Raw genomic sequence first — 19,588 nt, forward strand, 5'->3', positions numbered from 1 at the left:
ACTGATAGATTATGTAAACCGTGAAACTTGACGTTGGAAATTAGGGAGGATATCAGCGAATTTACTGTCATTTATTTAGAGCCGTTTATCAAGATCACTGGAGCAGAGACAAGGTAACGACAGTCTTTTCTACATTTTACAATAAGAACTGAAGTTCTTTATAAGTGTTTATTCGACGAAAGTGATTGCTTTTGATGATCGACCGCTTTACTCATAGCTCATTATGAGGTTTGGTTTGTTTCCAAAGAAACTATTCCAATATTGTAATATCTTATTTTTTTTCTGATGCGCATCGCTGAATGACACCGTAGGACTGCAGGACAGAAGTTATTTCAATATACTTTTTTGCAATACACAGGCTCCGTGCAGATTCGTGATATCACTACAGAAATTTTATTAGTATTAGTTAAGTTAATTTACCGTAAATAGTAGATTGTTTTCAACCAAAAATCAGACTTTTTGCCGACATTTTACCCGGATACAGTCAACTCTCACTATAACGGACACCTTCGAGACCACAATTTGGTGTCCGCAATAGAGAAAGTCCGTAATAGCGGTAGTTATTTTCAGTAATTCTTATTCGCCGGCACTTCAACTCCTGTCTGTAATAATGGGGTGTCCGTAATAGCGAGATGTCAGCAAGGCGGAGCGGACTGTATTTCCAAAACGTTTCGAATTTATACATAAAAAAAAGTATGTTTATAGTGGTCATGCACTTAGCTTCATATCTCAACGAGATAGCTAGTTTACAGGCATGCCACTGAAACAGAGGAAACAAATATTTTTAAATAAACATAACAAGGTTAAAAATCCCAACTGGCAGGAGGCAGTTGGCTATATACAAAGCGTGGTCGAGGATTTGAACTCGGGACAACCGAGAAACAAATCCAGCTAGTGGCAAGGGCAGGTCTTGAACCGGGGACCTCCGGATTACAAACCAGCGCCCTAAACCACTCGGCCACGCTTGCCCCCTAAAACATAAACTATTTGCGTTGAAGAAATAACACATTTTGCAGGCGACGAGACTAGTTCTGGTAAAAAAATTAAAGAGGGCGATTCCAGACACATTTAGCCGGTTTTCTAAAATAATGATTGATTTGTAGTTCTTCCCTAGCCAGAAATCGTTCGCAACAGTTCGTAAAAAGTGTAATTTACTAACTTTTAATCAATTTGAGTGATCCAACTAAATTAATCAATATCAATCAACTTTCCTGAGGCAAACAATATGCTGCAAAAACTGCAATTAATTTGAGTTTGAATTTGCATAAAAATGAATGTGCAGGTAAAACTCTTTTTTACATTTTTGAATAGTTTCGCACGAAGACTCGTTTTGATATAATACAGAGGCAAAATGCTACTCAGAATTAGCCAATTTAGATAGAAAACTATACTCTTCCCTAGTTATAAATTCTTGCTCAATCATTTTTCTTGCTTTAAAACAAAATTCGTCAGTTTACATTGTTAAACTCAACCTACTTTTAACCTGAAGTTAAGCTTAATCATTGGAATTTTCTAAACATTTCTATTAGCTGAGCATTCTTGCTTACTGCTAAATGGGTTCACTATTTTGGCGTTGGGATTTGACAATTTTGCTCGTTCTCTTGTGTGTGCCGTGTACGCAATCATCTTGCCACAAAAACGATCTTCCTGGAGGATATTTCTTCACTACTGGAAGAAACATGGTTGAAGATCATTCGCTGTTTGGCCAAGTGTTTAAAACATTTACAGTTTCAACGCCGGTGGAGTGTTTTAGAAAATGCCGGTCCGACTGTCAGTGCATCTCGTTTAACTACCTAACAACCGTGAACCAGGACAACTGTGAGCTGAATGAAGAAAATAAACACCTGAAGCCAAATGCCTTACAAAATAAAGAAGGAAGTCAGTATTATGACTTGGTCATTGATTACAATGTGGTGGTAAGTATACACACCGCCATGGAAAGATGCTTTCAGGAGTTACTTTAGTTGTAAGTATTACACATTTTGCAGAGGAACTAGCTTGGGAAGTGTGAATCGGTAAAATTCATTAACTAATTCATACGAGAGCAGGGCAATTTACTCAAATTGTACTCCCAAGGAGTACCTATTACTTTTCTTTCCGAAGTTGATCCGAAGACTTTTGGAGTTGAACCAAATTATTCCGAAGGTTTTTCCGATGTTGGTTCGAAGACTTTTAAAGTTCACTCAAAGTATTATAAAGACGACCCGAATATAGTTGTCTATACTTATACTTTATCATTTTAATGATTGAGTAATTAAAATTATATCCGGAATAACTTTGAAGTTCTTATGTCAATAACAAGAACGTGATTTTGAATGGCTTGAGTTGCTAGTGTAGGAAAAAGAGTATTTGTTGCGATATTTTTGTGAAGATCTCATATCCAACAAGCGCGAGTGGATAATTGTTTAATTAAAAACACCCTAAGAATTGCAATATTTGAGCTCTCCAGCTGTTTTCGTTGACGCGTATCAGCTACCATAATTGTGGTCAATGGTATATGAGCTCATATTCCATTGCCTGTTAACTAATCAAAACGCAGGAACTGCAAAATAGCATTGCTAGTTTTTAATAATATGAAATATTTTTTCTTCAAAAAAAAAAAAAAACAGAAAGGAAGTCAACCATCAACATGTCACAACGGCTGCTGTCAATCACAATCATGCTTGAATGGAGGAACATGTAGCGAGATCTGTGACGTCAGAGGAAAGAGATTGCAGTGCGCATGTGCGCCCGGTTTCAGAGGATTTCGGTGTGAAACAGGTGAGATGGAATGTTACGCTGAAAGAAAGCACTATTGAGCATAGCATAGCATAGCATAGTATAGCATAGTACTTATGGCATAACATAGCACAGTACTTATAGCATAGCATAGCATAGTACTTATGGCATAACATAGCACAGTACTTATAGCATAGCATAGCATAGCATAACATAGCACAGTACTTATAGCATAGCATAGCATAGCATAGCATAGCATAGCATTGTACAGCATACCACTGCCTAGCTCAACTCAGTTAACGATAAATAATGAACACTTCTTGTCATACACACCAAACCCATTAATTAGGAGAGGGAATTTTCAACCCCAAACTATATATTCATTTGGAAAGGCCGTACGCCATTCCAAAGATCCTGGAGAATACTTAACGCGCGACAATCTTAAGGAATTGGCGGTGTCAGTTGGTGGGGAGAGGGAAAGTTGAAATTGGAAGGAAAACATTTGCCAGCAAAGGCAGGCATGGGTAATTAGGAATTTTATTTCTAGATAGGAATATGTATAATTTCCAAGTAGTAAAAAAGCTGCTGCGATGGAAGTAACACATCTCATGTTTATACAGCTATACAGTTGTTAAACATCCTTTCCATAACAAGCAGATATTGTTGGGTTGTCAGATTGTTGGAGGGTAACTTTGTGGTGAAGTACAGCACTTCCAATCACTTAATGTTACAAATATCTATAGCCGCTTCAACCTTTAACTTATTAGATCAGTGTAGAATTCTGAACAACTAATTATGTGCTTCAGTTACTATATGTCATAAAGGCAATTTAGTATTATTTACTATTTATCAACTAAAAAGTTGGTATAAAACAGTCACAAAAAGCCGTCTTTCTTTGGATGTTTCGTTTTCTTTTAGTTAACTGGATAAAGATAAATACTTCGCCCGTTTGTTTTGGCGCCCGTGACAATTCATATGGGGCTTTTACAATTCCACAAGCTGGTCACGTGATCACCTTTAAGTTGGTCTACCTCTACGGGTATGTAAATTGCCGGACAACCGATCCAACGATGGAGTCGAACTGGGCCTGCAAGGCTGTGCCACCTCCCTATCCAGATCTGGGCGTGTTCATAACAGACGACCAACAACAGAGGATTTTGCCAACAGATAACGCTTTGTTTTATATTACTGATTCCTGCCATAACAACACCATGTACGGTGTCCATGGCTATTCCGCAGACTCCTCGGAGTTGGGGTTCAATCATTTTTCTTCCCCTTTGGCCGTGAGTGTTGGTCAAGAATTCCAAATATGGTACACAGAAGATCTTTTTGATTGTTGGGAGGAAGACAATGGCGGACAAACATGCACGGATGTTTATGGATTGTATGTGTAAGAGACAGACCTCTTACTTAAGGTGGCTGGCTACAGTTTAAAACACTCTCGAAGGCTTAAGTTTTGATGGGTCATTATAACCACTCTTTATCAGTGGATGCTACAGTCATGGTGTCAAACAAATGCGCAATGATTGGGGAACACGTTGTAATGCTTTTTACGACACAATTGGTAACCATAGCAACAGTATAACCTTCAAAATGCACCCTTTATTTTAGCTTTAACTGCAAATAACGCGAAAACGAGTTCGGTGACCCCTATTTATTATCATTCAATTTTGATTAGCAAGACAAGGTGCAACTAAGTCCAAACAAAACCTGTACATGGAGTTCAGAGCCACCTTAAATTTTAAAACAGTGGATAGTTGTTAATTAACTGCTACTTAATTATTCCTCGACTGTTGCATCTAACATGGTATTTAGAAAAATATGTGGCTTATTGATGTTAAGATAATAATATGTTACTGGCTAAGCAACGACGTATCACTTGAGTCAGCCACTCCACTTGGCCTATATTGAATTATTTGTTAGCGTGTTCAATATTTCACGAACAAAGTGGACAATAAACAAAAAAGAAACAGTTGCGATTTGTGTTTGTTGCCCTTTTCTACATCGTATCATGTCATAAACGATTTAAATTTTTTAGGAGGAAAGACTTGAAAGGCAAACTGTAACAAACGAAAAAAAAAAACAGACAAGGAACCCACCAAATGCACACACATGAGAGTTACCGGTTGTGGCACAACTTGCAAAAAAACCGCTCGGGCTCGCCTGGCTCGCTGGCTCGCCAGTCTCGCCTCGCTATTTTTTGCAAGTTGTGTCCACAACCGGTAACTCTCATGTGTGTGGGGGTCGCAATGCCAAAACTCTCATGTGTGTGGGGCCCGCAAGGCCAGCCCTTTTGTGTGAAAGGAGGAAAATGTGAGTGGCTTTCACATTCCTAACTTCCTGAAGCAGTTTCGCCGGACCCGACAGTGTACCAATCGTTGTATGGCGCCATTGTATTAAATTACAACAAACCTTTAATTGCTGTGCCAGAAATAATTCCTATTGAACAAATGCTCTTATTGAGTAAACGAAGATGGGAAGAGGGAGAACTGGAGAAATTAACTTGAGTGTAAAGAAAAACTTGAAAAGATCTCGTGGAAAAGCGTTTACAACCTACAAAAAAACTAAAGAAAATGAAAAACAAATAACAATCCTTTTAACAGACGAGGTGATTGAAAAATTAAAAAAATTAGACAGCAGTGTTGTCGCAAACGTTTTAACAAGCTAAACAAGACTTGCACGCTCCGGTGAGTGCATAAATTATTGCAGCAACACAGAAAGTCACAACAATGACTTTGATTGCGTGGGTGTATTGCTGTCAAGAAACGGAAAACCCCCCTTGACGTAATCTAATTGTTTTTTTTTTAGGAGTTTTTAGAGGACAGAGCTCAGTTATAGAAATGCCGTCATGGGTGCATTTTTAGAATATAAACCGATAAATAGAAATGGCGTCAGGGATGTATTTTTTAAGCAAACACCATAACCAAATTTTGGAACCTAAAAGCCAAAAAAATAATATTTTATAAGATAGATCATATTAAATTGAACTGTTTTAACAACCAGACAATTGAAAAAAAAATCCTGTGTAAAATTATTTTTGCTTATACAGCACATTCCAAATCGCACAATAGAAAGGACATTCCAAATCGCACCACACATTCCTGTTCGCTTGTGATTTTTTTTTTCACGAAAAAAAAAATTTTTTTAAAAACGCTGAAAATCAATGGCGAATCGGCATGTTTGGCATGTGTGTGTGACGTACCGGAAGTCCAGAATATTCTAAAGCGACATGATTGTAAACAAGCCGATGTGTTAATCAAGCTTTAAACGGCTAAAGCAAAAAATTCGATAATCAACTTGCAAAAGATCAGAAATTGAAAGAAAAGACTCCTGATTAAAACAGTCGTAGAGAGGGAATTTGACAAACACCACAGCCGGTGTTTGTCATTGGCGATGAGTCATGATATTACACCGTCTAAAAATATCATTCGGGTAATACCCCGACTTTGTACACCCACGCACGCAAACACACAAAAAAATTTGCATGCCGCTGTGGGTCACGCAATTTCTCGCTGTTCGCTTCAACTTAATTGTATTTTTTGCACACTCAGATTTAATCCTTTCGACTCGGCTGAAAGTCACTTTAAGTGCGCTGTAACCTTTTATTTTGCCTCGTTCAGGCAATTAACAACATCGCGGGTTATGTATCGAATATTTTTTTGACACTCGGGCGTGAAATATTCAAACACAAAGTAAACGACAAGATGAGCGCAGACAATCATTCTTTTATAAAATGAAAAAATGTTTTATTAGACTGAAATTTTATTTCGAAATGTCGGTGGCACTTTCGAGAAGTTTTTTTTCCAATCTTTTGCGTTCTTCTCTCTTGATTTCTTCCCGAATTTTTCCGATGTCTGGCTGGAGTGAATTTGTTTGTTTTTTTGCAAAGTTTGAGCGTAAAGTATCTTTAAGTTGGCGATAATTTTGCATTTCTCGTGTGATCAGTTGAAACTCTTTGTCAGAAACAAGATTATCATTCAGAGCTTGTGAGACAGAGCTGTTTATCGAGTCATGTTTTGCAACAGCCAGAGCGAGGATTCTTGAGTGCTTATTAACTTTACGTTCAAGCTTTTTGTTGATAACTGACAGGCCAGTGGAAGCTGCGCCAGATATACCTGCTACTGCTGCAACAGGCACGCCGATAACAATTCCAACACCAGTAAGTGAAGTCGCAACAGCTCCAGAAGACAGAGCTGCCGTCACGGCGCCAAGACAGACCACGGAATAGTGAATAACTTTCCGGACTTTTTTATATTTTTTTAACACAAGCCTGTAATGCTCAGCTTCAGCGGATATTTCTTTTTCAATTTTACTTATTTCAGTCAGCCGAAAATTCTCGGCATTTGTTGGGAGGCTTGGATAAAGTTGTGTTTCTTCGCGATCACCATAAGCAGGGGCACTCGGGAGAACATTAGCAGATGACATGGTCTCGTATACATAAAAGTTATTTTTGTATTTAATTTAATTCAATTCCAACTCATATGTAAGATTTGTGCCGTTAAAATCGAATGGCTTTCCATTCTCATCTCTAATCGAAAGAGTCAGAGATGATACATTTTCTTCAGCAGAAACGTCGCGCAAGACGTTAAAATGTGTATTTTGGTAATAAACTTTTTCATACGGTTTTCCACGTATGTCAAAAAACGCTAAAAGGCTTGATGGCTTACCATTTAGCAAGCTTTGTTGCTTGTCGATAAGGTCACAGTTGATGAAGTAATTTTTAGGATTTGAAACATTATTTACCTCAATTGTTTCAAAAAATTCCTTTTCAATACTTGCGTAATTCTCAAACCCAGGCAAATTAAAGAACTTAATAAGACTTTCATTCAGTCCAAAAGTTTTTAAATTGGGCTCTTTTGCTTTTATTATCAATGAACGGCCTGCAATGCCTTTTGTTACAGAAAACATGTTTTTCTCTGGAAATCCTTTTTCAAAAATACTCCCAATGTCATCGAGTGAGAAGTTTCCTTGCCGTATATAACGCGCCTTCTCTTCCTTGTTCACTTGTTTATAAAAAACTATTCCATCCTTTTCCAAACTATTCCAGCTGTTGTAAAGAGAACAACTTAAAAGCCGGATATAGCTCGGTTTTGGAATAGGCTGGTCAAAATAAACAGTGTTCGGATTTCCTTTTGTGGTGACAGTCAGCACAACCATTTTTATATTAAATAATAAAAAAAAAATGTTTAATATAAAAGAGGACCATGGATGCGAAAACAAGAGATTTTATGAAGTGGATGAAAACCCCAGAAGCAACTAAAATTTCTGAAGCGGCAAAAGACAATGCATGGAAACCTTTTCTTGCAAAATATCCAAACGCTGACCGAACAAAATTTGTTGCACAGGTTGAGTTCGCGTACAACCACACAGCAACGGCAGACATTTATTACAAGGCAGGGCAAGGCCATTTGATAAATGTTTTTGGCTCTGACAGCAAATATTGGAGCCCAGAGATGAAAAAAGCACTGGGGGTGAATCAAATTTCAGGCGGTTTTCCACAACAGCTGTCACCAAGCGGCGCAAAAGGCTCATCTTTGCCAATTCCCGCGGTTGGATTTCACGAAGCCGCACCGAGTTTGAAAAAAATATTGAACAGCCAAATAAACATCTACGTCACACCAGACCAATATTTCACAACGAAATTAAGAGAGATTTTTCAAAAAACAAAACTGAAGCATACATCAGGAAAAGAGTCAAAAAGGTGGCTTGCTAGCCAAAATATGGCCTATTGGCCACAGCAACTTAACTTTGCGGTATGGTGCGCGACAACAGGCTGCGGTATAAGTCGAGATATTTTCGATGAAGAGCACTCAGCTCTTAGCTTGCCACCGATTGTGCGTAATTTTTATCTTTTTCACGTTTATTTCACGATAAGGCGAATATTGTTTCAGATGGGGGGAATTCAGAGCGTAAGCGCCTTGCCAGGCGACCCCACTTTTAGCCAGTTTGACAACAAGTACGACGTGGCTTCTTACAAAAGAATATGCGCTGAGTTCGGTGTCGACCCGTCAAGCGATTTCCGTTTCACAACAGGCGCAAACCACGGACTTGGTAACGTTTATATCTGGATTACTAACATTGGACCAAACAAAACTGAAGCAAAATACCCCGATTACGATAAATTTTCGGATGAAGGTGGAACTGCAAGCAAAGGTAACTTGATTCAATACATCGAGCCAGACGACGCTGCATATGCACAGGCAGACTGGTTTTGTCCTAACGGCACTGAAGGGCTTACTCAGGCAGGTTTGTCGAGAGTAAACCAGTCGATAGAGGCTTTTGTCTACTGTATTCTCGGTTCGCAGGTGAACGTTCGAAGTAGCATACTTGGAACAGGCGGCCGTGCAAAGGAAGCGCAAAGTGAGTTCCTCGTGTTGGTTGAAGACGCTATAAGGCAACCTGATCTGGCAAAGTCGGTCCAAAGATACCAACTAGCCATCGACGAAGCTAAGGTTCGGCTTAACCTTGCAGTCTGCCCAGGTGCCTGGCTGATGCCCGCTCGTATGGTGATAAACACAGAAAGCGTTGTTGGTTACAATAACCAGCTTAAGCAGGCTGTTGTTGGGATGAAATTAGGAGTGAATGATGAGGTTAATAAAGCTACAAAAAAAGCAGCTCTTAAACTGATGGCGGGAGGAAAATCAAAAATCAACCCACCAAACAGCCACCCTTCAAATCCTATACACAAGAGCGCCACAGCAAAAAAAAATCAGGCACCTGCAGCAAGCGCTGCTGAAACACAAGCTAGCAACGCGCAAAGCGCTAAACCTACGAAGGCCGTAGCCAATGATTCACACGAAATAAACAAAGCAACTGTCGCTGTTGGCGCGGTTGGAGCAGCAGCTTTGCTCTACACCCTTATGCGTTAACGTCTCTTTTTGATGTATTTTTCAACAAGAAAAGCAACCACAGCAAGGATAAGCAGCCAGGTGTGCTCTGCAAGAAATCCAATTACTTGACCAGCGGTTTTGAAAAGAAATTTCGCAATCGAGCCAATGAGACCAGGCAGAGCTGATGCTACCTTTGAGCCAATATCACTTAGGCCTTTCCCCAACGCTTTGCCGGTTGCCTTCAACGCGTTTGTAATGGCTCCAATAACAGAACCAATCGTGACACCAGCAGCAAGAAGTATTGCTGTTACTGTCACGCCATATTTTTTGAAGATCTCTTTGATCCTCTCACGAAGTGGAAGCGCCCTTTCTCTTTCTGCAATCTGCGTTTGCAAACGCCCGAGCTCCTCGGTTCTTTCTGCAACTCTTTCTTCCGCAGCTTGTTTGTCAGTGGGGGATGCATTCTCATCCTCTATAACAGCTTGATCTTCCTCGTTTTGTTGCTTCAGCTCGGCTTCTTTCTCTTTTAGATCATCCAACGCTCTTGTGTCGTTGAGCCTTTCTTGCAAAGTGTTTCTTCTGCTCTCTATGTCAGCGAGGCCTGCCCTTAGTTGGCCGACTCGTGTTTGTTCTTTTGCAATCTGCTTAGCTTGTTTTTCAAGAGCAGCAACTTCTTTTTTTTTGTTTTCAAAATCCTTTTCAAGATTTTTTTTCAGTTGCTTAAGTCTGCGTAATTCTGATTCATTTTCAACATTTGACCCAAGTTGATCCATCTTGGCATCTGTTCGCTCGATTCCTATTCTGAGATCTTCTACTTCTTGGGTGACTTTTTCTTTCTGCATGGCAATTGTTTCTGCCTGTTGTAGTTGACTTTCAGCTTCTCTTAATATTTGTCTCCTTTCTCTTATTTCTTCATTGTCTTGAGCAATCAGAGATTCCGCTTCTGGCCCAAGGGGGGCTTTAAACTTGTTTGTGAATTTTTTGAGAAGGCCAGTTCCGTCTTTTTTGAAAATTTCGGTCTCGCCACCTTTTGATCCAAAGGATACAATTGTAGTTTCATTGCCACTCTTTTTGCTAAAACCTATTGGGTCTAATTTTGCGAAGTTCACTTTGGGGAATTTTCTTTTGATAAAATCTTTAGCTCTGTCAATCATTGCCGGTTTGTCATCTTGATGAATAAAGCTTCCCAAAAAAGGTGTTTCTTCGTAGGATGTGTCTGGCAGCCCGCTCTGTTCGTGCTGCATCGTTTGCATTTCATGTTGTTCACCCCCATGGTAGGGTGTGGATGCCTCCCCGGGCTGAAATGGTCGGGTTGTGTCGACCTCTTGTTCCTCTTCATCATCGTTATCACTGTTGTGGTCAAGATCTCGGTCCAAATCATGGTCCTCGTATCCAAACTCACCACCACCTTCCGCCATCACGTAATTTATATATATTTTCAAATTAAACTTTTCAATTTAACAATAAAACCAATCGAGAGATGGCTGCTGTTCAAGAAAACCTTCAACCGGGACGCACAGAGAAAATACTCGGCGCACTGAAAGCCGAGCGCGCGGTAAAACGAATCACTTTTGACCGCACAGAAGCCAATCCAGAGGAAACGTTGTATGTTTCAGTGCCCAAGCTGAACGAAAACGAGGTCATTGTGCCTGGCTCGCTGGCGCTGCGCTTCAACATCGACTTGAGCGGAGGCCATGCCAACAACTTTCTGGTTGACAACGTCAGCCGAGCTCTGGTCGACGATTTTGTTGTAAAGTACGAAGGCACCGTCGTGCAGGACACGGTTGGCTATGGCATCTACAAAATATTTGAGGATTTTTTCCTTTCGCAGGAGGAGCGCGACGACAGGGTGCCAGAGGGCATTCAGAGCGAGGACCTTAACAAAATTCGCTCAAATGCTGGCGATAAGAAAACTTCAGGAGTCGAAGCAGAAAAAAAGCTGAATGAGCTATATGGTAATAAATACCGCATCCGTCTGGATCACCAGATTTTAACTGACCATGGGGCATTTTATCCTCAGGCACTATACAACGATCTTGTGTTCGAACTGAAGCTCGCGGCAGCCGAACATGTGGTCAGAGGCTCAGATACAACAAAACTGAAATACAAGTTGACAAACATCCAGCTGGAGTACGAGATGATAAGAAGCAAGGAAATTGCAGATGAAGCGTTCAGCGCTTATTCGGGCGGCAAAGAGTTCGCTTACGACCACATCCAGCGTGTTAAAGTGGTGACTTTTGCAAAAGGCTCCGACACACGTCTGAATCTAAGGGTCAACCCGCAGAGGAGGTCCATGAAAGGTATCTTGCTCCTATTTATTGAGCAATATAACAAAGGTGCAAGGAGCTCGGAAAAGTACATTAACCCGGACCTTACAAAAGTAAGCATCACTGTCAACGGCTCGCCAAACATGCTGTACAACAACGGCATCGAAGGAATGGACATTTGGGGAGAAGTTAAAAGATTCTACATGAAAGAAAAAAATAAAACGCAGCACATGACTCTGCAAAAGTTTTACACAGAAGACAAGTTTGGCCTTCTTATTGATCTGCGTTCCATGGCTGACCACTCGATGCACGGAAGCGGCACGCGCCTTGTGAACACAAAGGACGGTGTCCAGCTTGAGCTAGAGAGGAAAGCAAGCGGCTCAGGTAATTTGAACTGCCACATTTACGTAATCAGCGACGCCCAAATGAATATACTTGGCAGGCAGTTAGAATCTGTGCTTTTATAATTTTTTCTTTGAAAAAGTGTACCTTAGGTACATATACGAACGAAGATGGATCCTGCCAATATACCCTTCAACGCCCTCATTGTGGGACCAACGAACTCAGGAAAAACAAGATACGTGGTCAATCAGCTTTGTGGCCCTTTCCGAGGCAAGTTTGACTACATCGTGCTCATCTGCCCGACTTTCGAGCACAACAAGACTTATTATCGCTTTGCTGAGGAAGATATTCGATTTTTTGTTTTCATTTGCGAGCAGCACGAGGTGGAATCTTGGTTAAGGCTTTCAAGATTTCTTTTTGAGGGTACGAACACGCTTATCATCCTCGACGACTGTGCTGCTTCGAAAGATGTAAAAGGAAGAACAGGGGAGTTGGTGAATCTTGCTTTCTCTGCTCGCCACGCAGGCTTGAGCATATGGGTGTTAACTCAAAAATTGACAAGCATAACATCCTCATTCCGCGAAAATGTTGCGGCAATCGTTTTCTTTTACACCCCCTCTGCCAAGACCACGAAGGCAATCTTTGAGGATTACGCTGGCGAACTTGCCAATGAGGATTACAAAGAAATCATTTTAAAGCTAAAAAAAAATAAGTTTTCGCATCTTGTCATTTCTCATCGCCACCCTTACGGCACAAAATTTTCTTATTGAACATATTTTTTAGAGTAATAAATGGCTGACCCGTTCGCAACTTCTCCTCCCGAGAGCGTCAAGGGCGCTGCAAGTGAACAAGAATTAGCTTCCGTAATGGAACTGCTAGGAGCTGAACCAGAAAGTACAGAAAGCGCTATGGCACTCATTCAAGGCCCTGACATTCCTGCTTTGCGTGAACAGCTTGCAATCCTTGTTTCAACAGGAAAAGCCAAAGAAGCAATCGGTGTGCAACTGACACACGAGCAGGTGAAGCGCTTGACAGATAAAGAAGTTGAAAAGTACTTAAAGAGATATGAGGCATACGTTGGATCCAAAACAACCGACAGCTTGATTGACAGCTTTATTTTTCTTGTTACTAAAGTCGTTGGTATGGCCGTAAATATCAAGGACGTCAATGATTATCAGAAGGAACTCAAAAACGACTACATCATCAGCAAAGAGCTGTCCACTTTGGCAGGCGGTCTGGCTTTGAAATGCGGCCGCTTTCTTGCCGTTGCAAATGCTGCGCTCATCACAACAAAGCACATTGATTTAAACGAAGCTACAAAGTCGCACACTTCGCTGTGCGAAACCAAAGGTGCTTCCAAAGATGCGGACACAAACACTACTGAAGATTTTTCTGAGCAATGCTAAGAAAATGCTAAGTAATTACTGAACAATGCTTAGCAATTGCTTAGCAAAAAATCTTGCTGAGCAATTTTCTATTTAAATATTATTTTTTTTTATTATAAATGGCCGAGCTCGAACCAACTCCGATCGCTCAAGAAGAACAGAAACAAGTTACTTCAACAACTCCAGCAACAAAGCCTGCCAAAAATCCAAAGCGAGTTGCTGCTGGCAAGCTTGCAGCTGAAAAAACAAAACAGGCTCGTGAAGCACAGAAAAAAGCTGCTGTCGAGGCTGCTGCAATAATTGCAAAAGAAAAGGAAAAGAAATCTGCTGCTGCAAAGCTGTCCGGAGGACGGGGACCACAAGGGTCCCGAAATGCAACACCACCGGACGTAACGGAACCAGCTCCGCCCGAGGCTCAGCCGCAATCAAGCGGTCTCACCACAAATCAATGGATATCTTTGCTTGGTATCGGCGGTGCAATCGTTACAACTTATGTGAAACGCGAAGACATAAAAGGCTTTATAAACGAAAAAAGAAGTCCAACATTTAAAGCTCCGCCAACTCTTATAACTGATGACACACCAGGGGTCCCAGAGGAATCCCGCGCTTTGCGCGTTACAGCAGAAAGTATTGGAAGGGTTGCAACGCGTTCTTCAGACACGCCTTCGACAATCCAAAATGCCATTAGACCTCGCAAACAAAGAGGAATCCGTCCGATGGATTAAAAAATTTCTTTTGAACATTTATTTTTCATTTATTATACCGACAATGTCCCTTGGTTTTATTCTTGACAACCTTGTTAAAGGTGCAGCTATGGCTGGTATTGCATTACTTTGGTTTGAATTTTCCAAAACTTGCGTTAAAACCGCTATTCGGGTGCAAAAGGATGAGGATACAATTTTTAAAAGAGGTATAAAAAAAACAAAAGAAGTTGAATCTGGTGAAGAAGTTGCAAACTTTGCTTCGCAAAACGGTGAAGAATAAACAAAAAAATTTTTCAATTGAATATTTTTTATTATTTTATACTGAACCGCCATGTCCGACAACAAGCTCGTGAAAACGCTCATGGATGCCGCCACCATTACAGGTCTCGCCGCCGGAATCGGCTGGGCTGCCAAAAAAGTTGTAAAAGAAAACTTCACATCCGACCCAAGCAGCAGTTTTATGAACTATGTAAAGTTCACAGCCGTCATGGCTGGCAGCGTTGCACTTAAACAGTATCTCGAGGACCAGAAAATTCTCCCCACCAATTAAAAAAAAATATCATAATATAAGAACAAAAACACACAATGGCAAGCGTAGCGATTATGGCTGGCGGAGCTATCTTGAACGCTGCTGCTTTCATTGGCGGCAACTATCTTGCTCGAGCTTTGGGTGGCGGAGATGACGCCGCTTTGAAAGAAAAAGAAAGACACGACAAAGCTCTCGAGGCTTACCAGGCAGCTTACGCGAAGTACTCTCGCGACCGCACGAAGCTTCTCGACTGGATCGAAACCAACAATGAGATCAAACAGCAAGCGAAACAAAACTTTACGAACACAGACTACGCTTTCAAACTCTACAACCAGGCACATCCTGACAAACAAATGATTCCTCCGAAAGAACCCAAGTTCTCTGATTTCTATCAGCCAAGCGAGCAGCAGAAACAAGGTGAACTTATGTTCGTTGGCGCAGGCGCTCTTGCTCTTGGGTACGCTGCCTTTCGGTTTCTTTAAACGTTTCTTTTTTTCTTGTATACGCATGGATGCAAAGATTTTTGCGGAGCAAAACTTTTCGAAGAAAATCTCGAAAGTCTACTATAGCCCCCAGGGCTATTGGAAGGGAATTGCTGCGATAAAAAAATTAGCCGAGGCGGCCAAGGTTTCCGAAGATGCCGCAAAAAAGTGGCTAGTTAAGCAGGCCCTTTGGCAGATCTACCTTCCGGCACCACGATACGTTCCTCGCCCAAAATTCGATGTTTCTTCTCCAAACGCGGTCCACCAGGCGGACCTTCTTTTTCTGCCACACGACAAACTGCCGCGAGGGCGAAAAGTTTACAAATACGCGCTGACTGTTGTTGACGTTGCCAGCCGTTTCAAAGAGGCCGAGCCTTTGACCTCCAAAGATTCAACTGAGGTTGCAAAAGGTTTTCAGACAATTTACAGGCGAAGTGCACTAAAATGGCCACAGATGCTGCAAGTTGACCCTGGTCGCGAATTCATGGGATCTGTTACTAAAGAAATGGAAAATCACAAAACCTATATTAGACGCGGGCGTGTTAACATTCACAGAGATCAAGCTATTGTTGAACGTTTTAATCAAACACTGGCAGGGCGCCTGTTTGGTTATCAGTACGGTGTCGAGATGAACCTGCCATCTGGCCAGCGGTCGACAGCGTGGGTAAAAAAGGCTTCCCGAAGTTGTTACCGCTCTGAACAACGAAGTTACCAGTCTTACTGGAAAAAAACCTGCTGCTGCAATTAAAGAAAAGGCTGTTTCGTCAAAACCGTCCTCAAAATATACAAGACCTGTTGGCAAGAAAGAAAAAAAACTCCCCTCTCTCGTTAATGTGCGCTTTCTCTACCAACCTGGCGAGCTGGAAGGCGGCGTAAAAAGGGCTACAGATCCGATTTGGTCATTAAAAGTCTACAGCATTGAAAGGTCTGTTACTAAACCTAATCAGCCAGTTCTTTATTACTTGCACGATGGTCCAAAGCGCGGCTTCGTGCGTGAAGAATTGCTTGTTATTCCTCCAAATACACAGTTACCACCAAGCACTTAGTGCTTGAGCCCCTTGGGCTCAGAAAAGCTCTAAACGTTATGTTTATGTAGGCTTTGTTTCGCAAAACTTATACCCGTAAGCATTTGTATGTATCCCATCATCCGCTATCCATCGCTTTGAGTCAAAGGAGGATAGCGATTTTTTGTTCACCACTATCGAACACAACTCATGCTTAAAGCTTCTTAGCATGTGCATTTCGTGAAAGCTTTCCTTGGTTTGGAAAAGTGTTTCTTTGAAATTTTCGTGATTTATCTTTTTCTTTGTCACACACTCTTTTACCCCCTTTGCCTTTTTTATATTTATTTCGTCCACTTTTAGCATTTTGCAACATTTTAGCACACTTGCTTTCGGATGTTTCTTTATTATTTTTTTGACCAATTCTTCATCGTTTGCCATTATTGCCTGCATTCTTTTCCCGGCCCCTGCGCACGCGCACTCTTTTATTTCCACCTCAGGGAAGCCTTTCTTTATTTTTTCAATTTCATTTTTGCTTTCACCTTCTGTCATTATTGAATACATTTTTGGCCTCAAACAAACGCACTCTGAAATTTGTTTTCCTGCGCATTCGTCTTTCATTTTTCCCAAAACTTTTTTGTTTTTTGTTGAAAACAGCGAATGATCTTTCGGGTAGTCGCTTGTGTCGTACTTGTCAATGTTTTCTGCCATGTCCGCGTAAACGTCTTCTGTTTCTATCTCAAGCAAAAGGCTGTCTGTGTCTGTATACAAAAGCTCGCAACGCTCCCCGTACTCTTTTTTCAGGTGGTTGTAATAAAAATCGTACATACATAACTTGCTTACATCAAGGATGGTCATGCCTGTGTAGACCGGTTTATTAAGAAAAAGCTTACTTTTTCGCATGTCTATTCCAACCAGATCGTTTGAAAACATTACATGTCTTGAATACAATGGGCTTGCAACTAATTTTCTTATTTTCTTTGTTTCGTCGCTGCGCACTATTCTTATGTCTACACGGTTTCTCAGGTTTTCCATTGTTTTTCCAAAAACTGAGTTATTCATCAGCTTGTAAAAGTTCTTTTCAAAGTCGCTTTTCGCTTCTTTTCGGAATTCTGTGTTCATCCGGATGTACGGCTCCATCCACGCCTCTTGTTCAAACTCTAAGACCCTGTGCACTTTTTTGAGTTTCATTCCCTGTTTTAGATAAAACTGCAAGTTTCGGTAATGCACGACGTAATTGGTTTTGTCTTCAAGAGTTAAAACAAGCTTTTCGGTGTCTGGCGGGTGCAAATCAAGATTTTTTATTGTTTTGTTTTGGTAAGGCGAAAACATTTCTTTGTTTATTTTCTTTTTCTCTGGTGCTAATGGATAGCTGTTTTGAGCCTCATGCAGCTCTTTCGGGTATTCCAAGTCCACCTCTAAAATCCATCCAGCTTTTGCATACTCTTTTTTTTGTCGTTATTTCTTTTTCTGTTGGCATAACCTTTTTCCATCTAAATCCACTTTTTGGAAGCGGCTTGCTCATTGCCCACCCGTAAAGGTTATTCGCATCGAGGTACGTTATGTATTTTTTTGGCTGGCTCGGGTCAAATCCCTCAACATAAGGGTTGTTCGCCTTTGCATACCTCTTGCTTACCATCGAAATCCCGCCTCTTATTCCCCTTTCGACAAAAAGATGCATTTCATAGTCTGTAAGTAACTCAAGCTTCACGCCTGTCTTTTTCAAGAGTGCGTCCCAAGCAAGGCCTGGCGTCGTGTAATAATTCGCGGGGTCCAACCCGTACTTCTCAAGACAGAGTTTTCGGAAGCTTTCAAAGACGTCGGCTAACAGGGTCACGTCAGTCTTAACGTACAAATCGTGGTAGTCGCCCAGGGTCTGGCAGCCAAAGGTTTCCCACACGTTTTGCGCGTGTTCGTACTCTTTATCCGTTATGTTCTCATCATTAAGTTTGCTGTAAAACTTTTCTTTTTCAGGCAAACTTGTTTCGCTAAATCTTTCCCATGAGTCCATGTATTCGTAAGGATAGATTCCCTTTTTGCAAAGAAGTTCAAAACTTTCATCAGACGACTGTGTTGAATTAGATTTTGTTATATTTAATTCCTCCTTCGGCATCGCTTTTACAAGTGAATCAAGACTTCCTTTAAGAAAGTTTAAGCTGTCTATAAAACGCAGTTTGCCAAGTGAAAATGTGATGTATTTTTCCATGTTGTTTGCAACACATTTTACTTCTTTCTGTGCCTCTTTTGAAATCTTTGAAATTGACTGCATTAAATGGTGCGCATCATAGCCCCTTAGGTTGTGAAATACAACTGGTATTTGGACATTTTTTGGATTTATTCTCATCATCAAGTTACAAATGTTGTGCGCGGCTCCTCGAAACTTCCCTGTTATGTGGCAGTGGTCCTTTACCACATCTTTGTAGTTCGGCTGGATAAGCGGCTTGTGGCACTTCAAACATTTTTTTTGGTTTTTTGCGGCCACTATGTGTGTGTTTTGTGTCAGCTTTTTTAGCTCATAGTGGTGTTCGGTATCCAGGTTTTTTGCCTCTTTTTCCTTTCTGTAATAACATTTTTTGTGCATCTGTCCAAAGTAATTAAGCTCCTTTTTATTTCCAATCCAAACTGGCAAAGAGTCCAAAAAGTTTTGTTTTATTAGCGTTTCTTCGCAAATGTGGCAATTGGTTGCATTTTTGAAGTTTACCCAGTCTTTTGCCGTCATCACAAGGGGTTTTTGCTTTGACAATTCATATCTTATTTTCTTTTCTTCACTTAAAAGACAGTTCAAGAATACTTCAACGGAGTTTTCTCCTCTGTACACAAATGTTTTTTCGTGTTTACCATCACTTCTTACAACTGTGTAAGCAAATCCGCATGCCTCGTGCTGTTCTGTTTTGTCTGTGTAACTCGGCTTCATGTCTTTTACTTCTTCACCAAGGTCTTTTCTTATCTGGCGCTCCTCGGGCGTTTCGCGTTTACACCCTTCTATCGGCCTTAGCAATGCCTCAAAGTCGGCGTAAATCGTATAAGGCGCTTTCATTTGTTTTTGGTAGTTTTTAAAAGAAAGAGTGTTTTTCCCCTTCTCCGGCATTTCAATCCTTGTTGGCCTGCCTTTAGCGCCATTGCAATATTTTTTGTGCTTTTCGAGCAAGTCTTCTCTTGTAAAACCTGTCAAGCACATCATGCAAAAGTGTTTTTTATGCTGATCTCCGGTTTGGTCATGTAACAAAGCACTTACTCTTTTTATAAAACAGTAGTGCTGTGTTAATCCTGACTCAATCAACATAAGAAATATACGGGGAATGCTATTTTCTTTTTCGCTTAATCTTAAAG

General features: G+C 40.9%; 1 protein-coding gene across 2 annotated transcripts; it reads left to right on the forward strand.

Annotated features, from left to right (window-relative positions):
* LOC144635941 (uncharacterized) lies at positions 1 to 4,521 on the forward strand. 2 transcript variants are annotated; one of them, XM_078495067.1, is made up of 4 exons: positions 1 to 113; positions 1,530 to 1,916; positions 2,610 to 2,760; positions 3,637 to 4,521. In XM_078495067.1, the coding sequence occupies exons 2-4, from the start codon at positions 1,554 to 1,556 to the stop codon at positions 4,110 to 4,112; spliced, it is 990 nt and encodes a 329-aa protein (XP_078351193.1). In that variant the 5' UTR covers positions 1 to 113; positions 1,530 to 1,553; the 3' UTR covers positions 4,113 to 4,521. The 2 variants fall into 2 exon arrangements, with proteins under 2 accessions (XP_078351193.1, XP_078351194.1); XM_078495068.1 differs by lacking the exon at positions 1 to 113 and adding an exon at positions 644 to 693.
* Positions 4,522 to 19,588: the final 15,067 nt, after the last annotated feature.

Source organism: Oculina patagonica, chromosome 13, assembly GCF_052425735.1.
Source record: "Oculina patagonica isolate OP01 chromosome 13, crgOcupat, whole genome shotgun sequence".
Classification (NCBI taxonomy): domain Eukaryota; kingdom Metazoa; phylum Cnidaria; class Anthozoa; order Scleractinia; family Oculinidae; genus Oculina; species Oculina patagonica.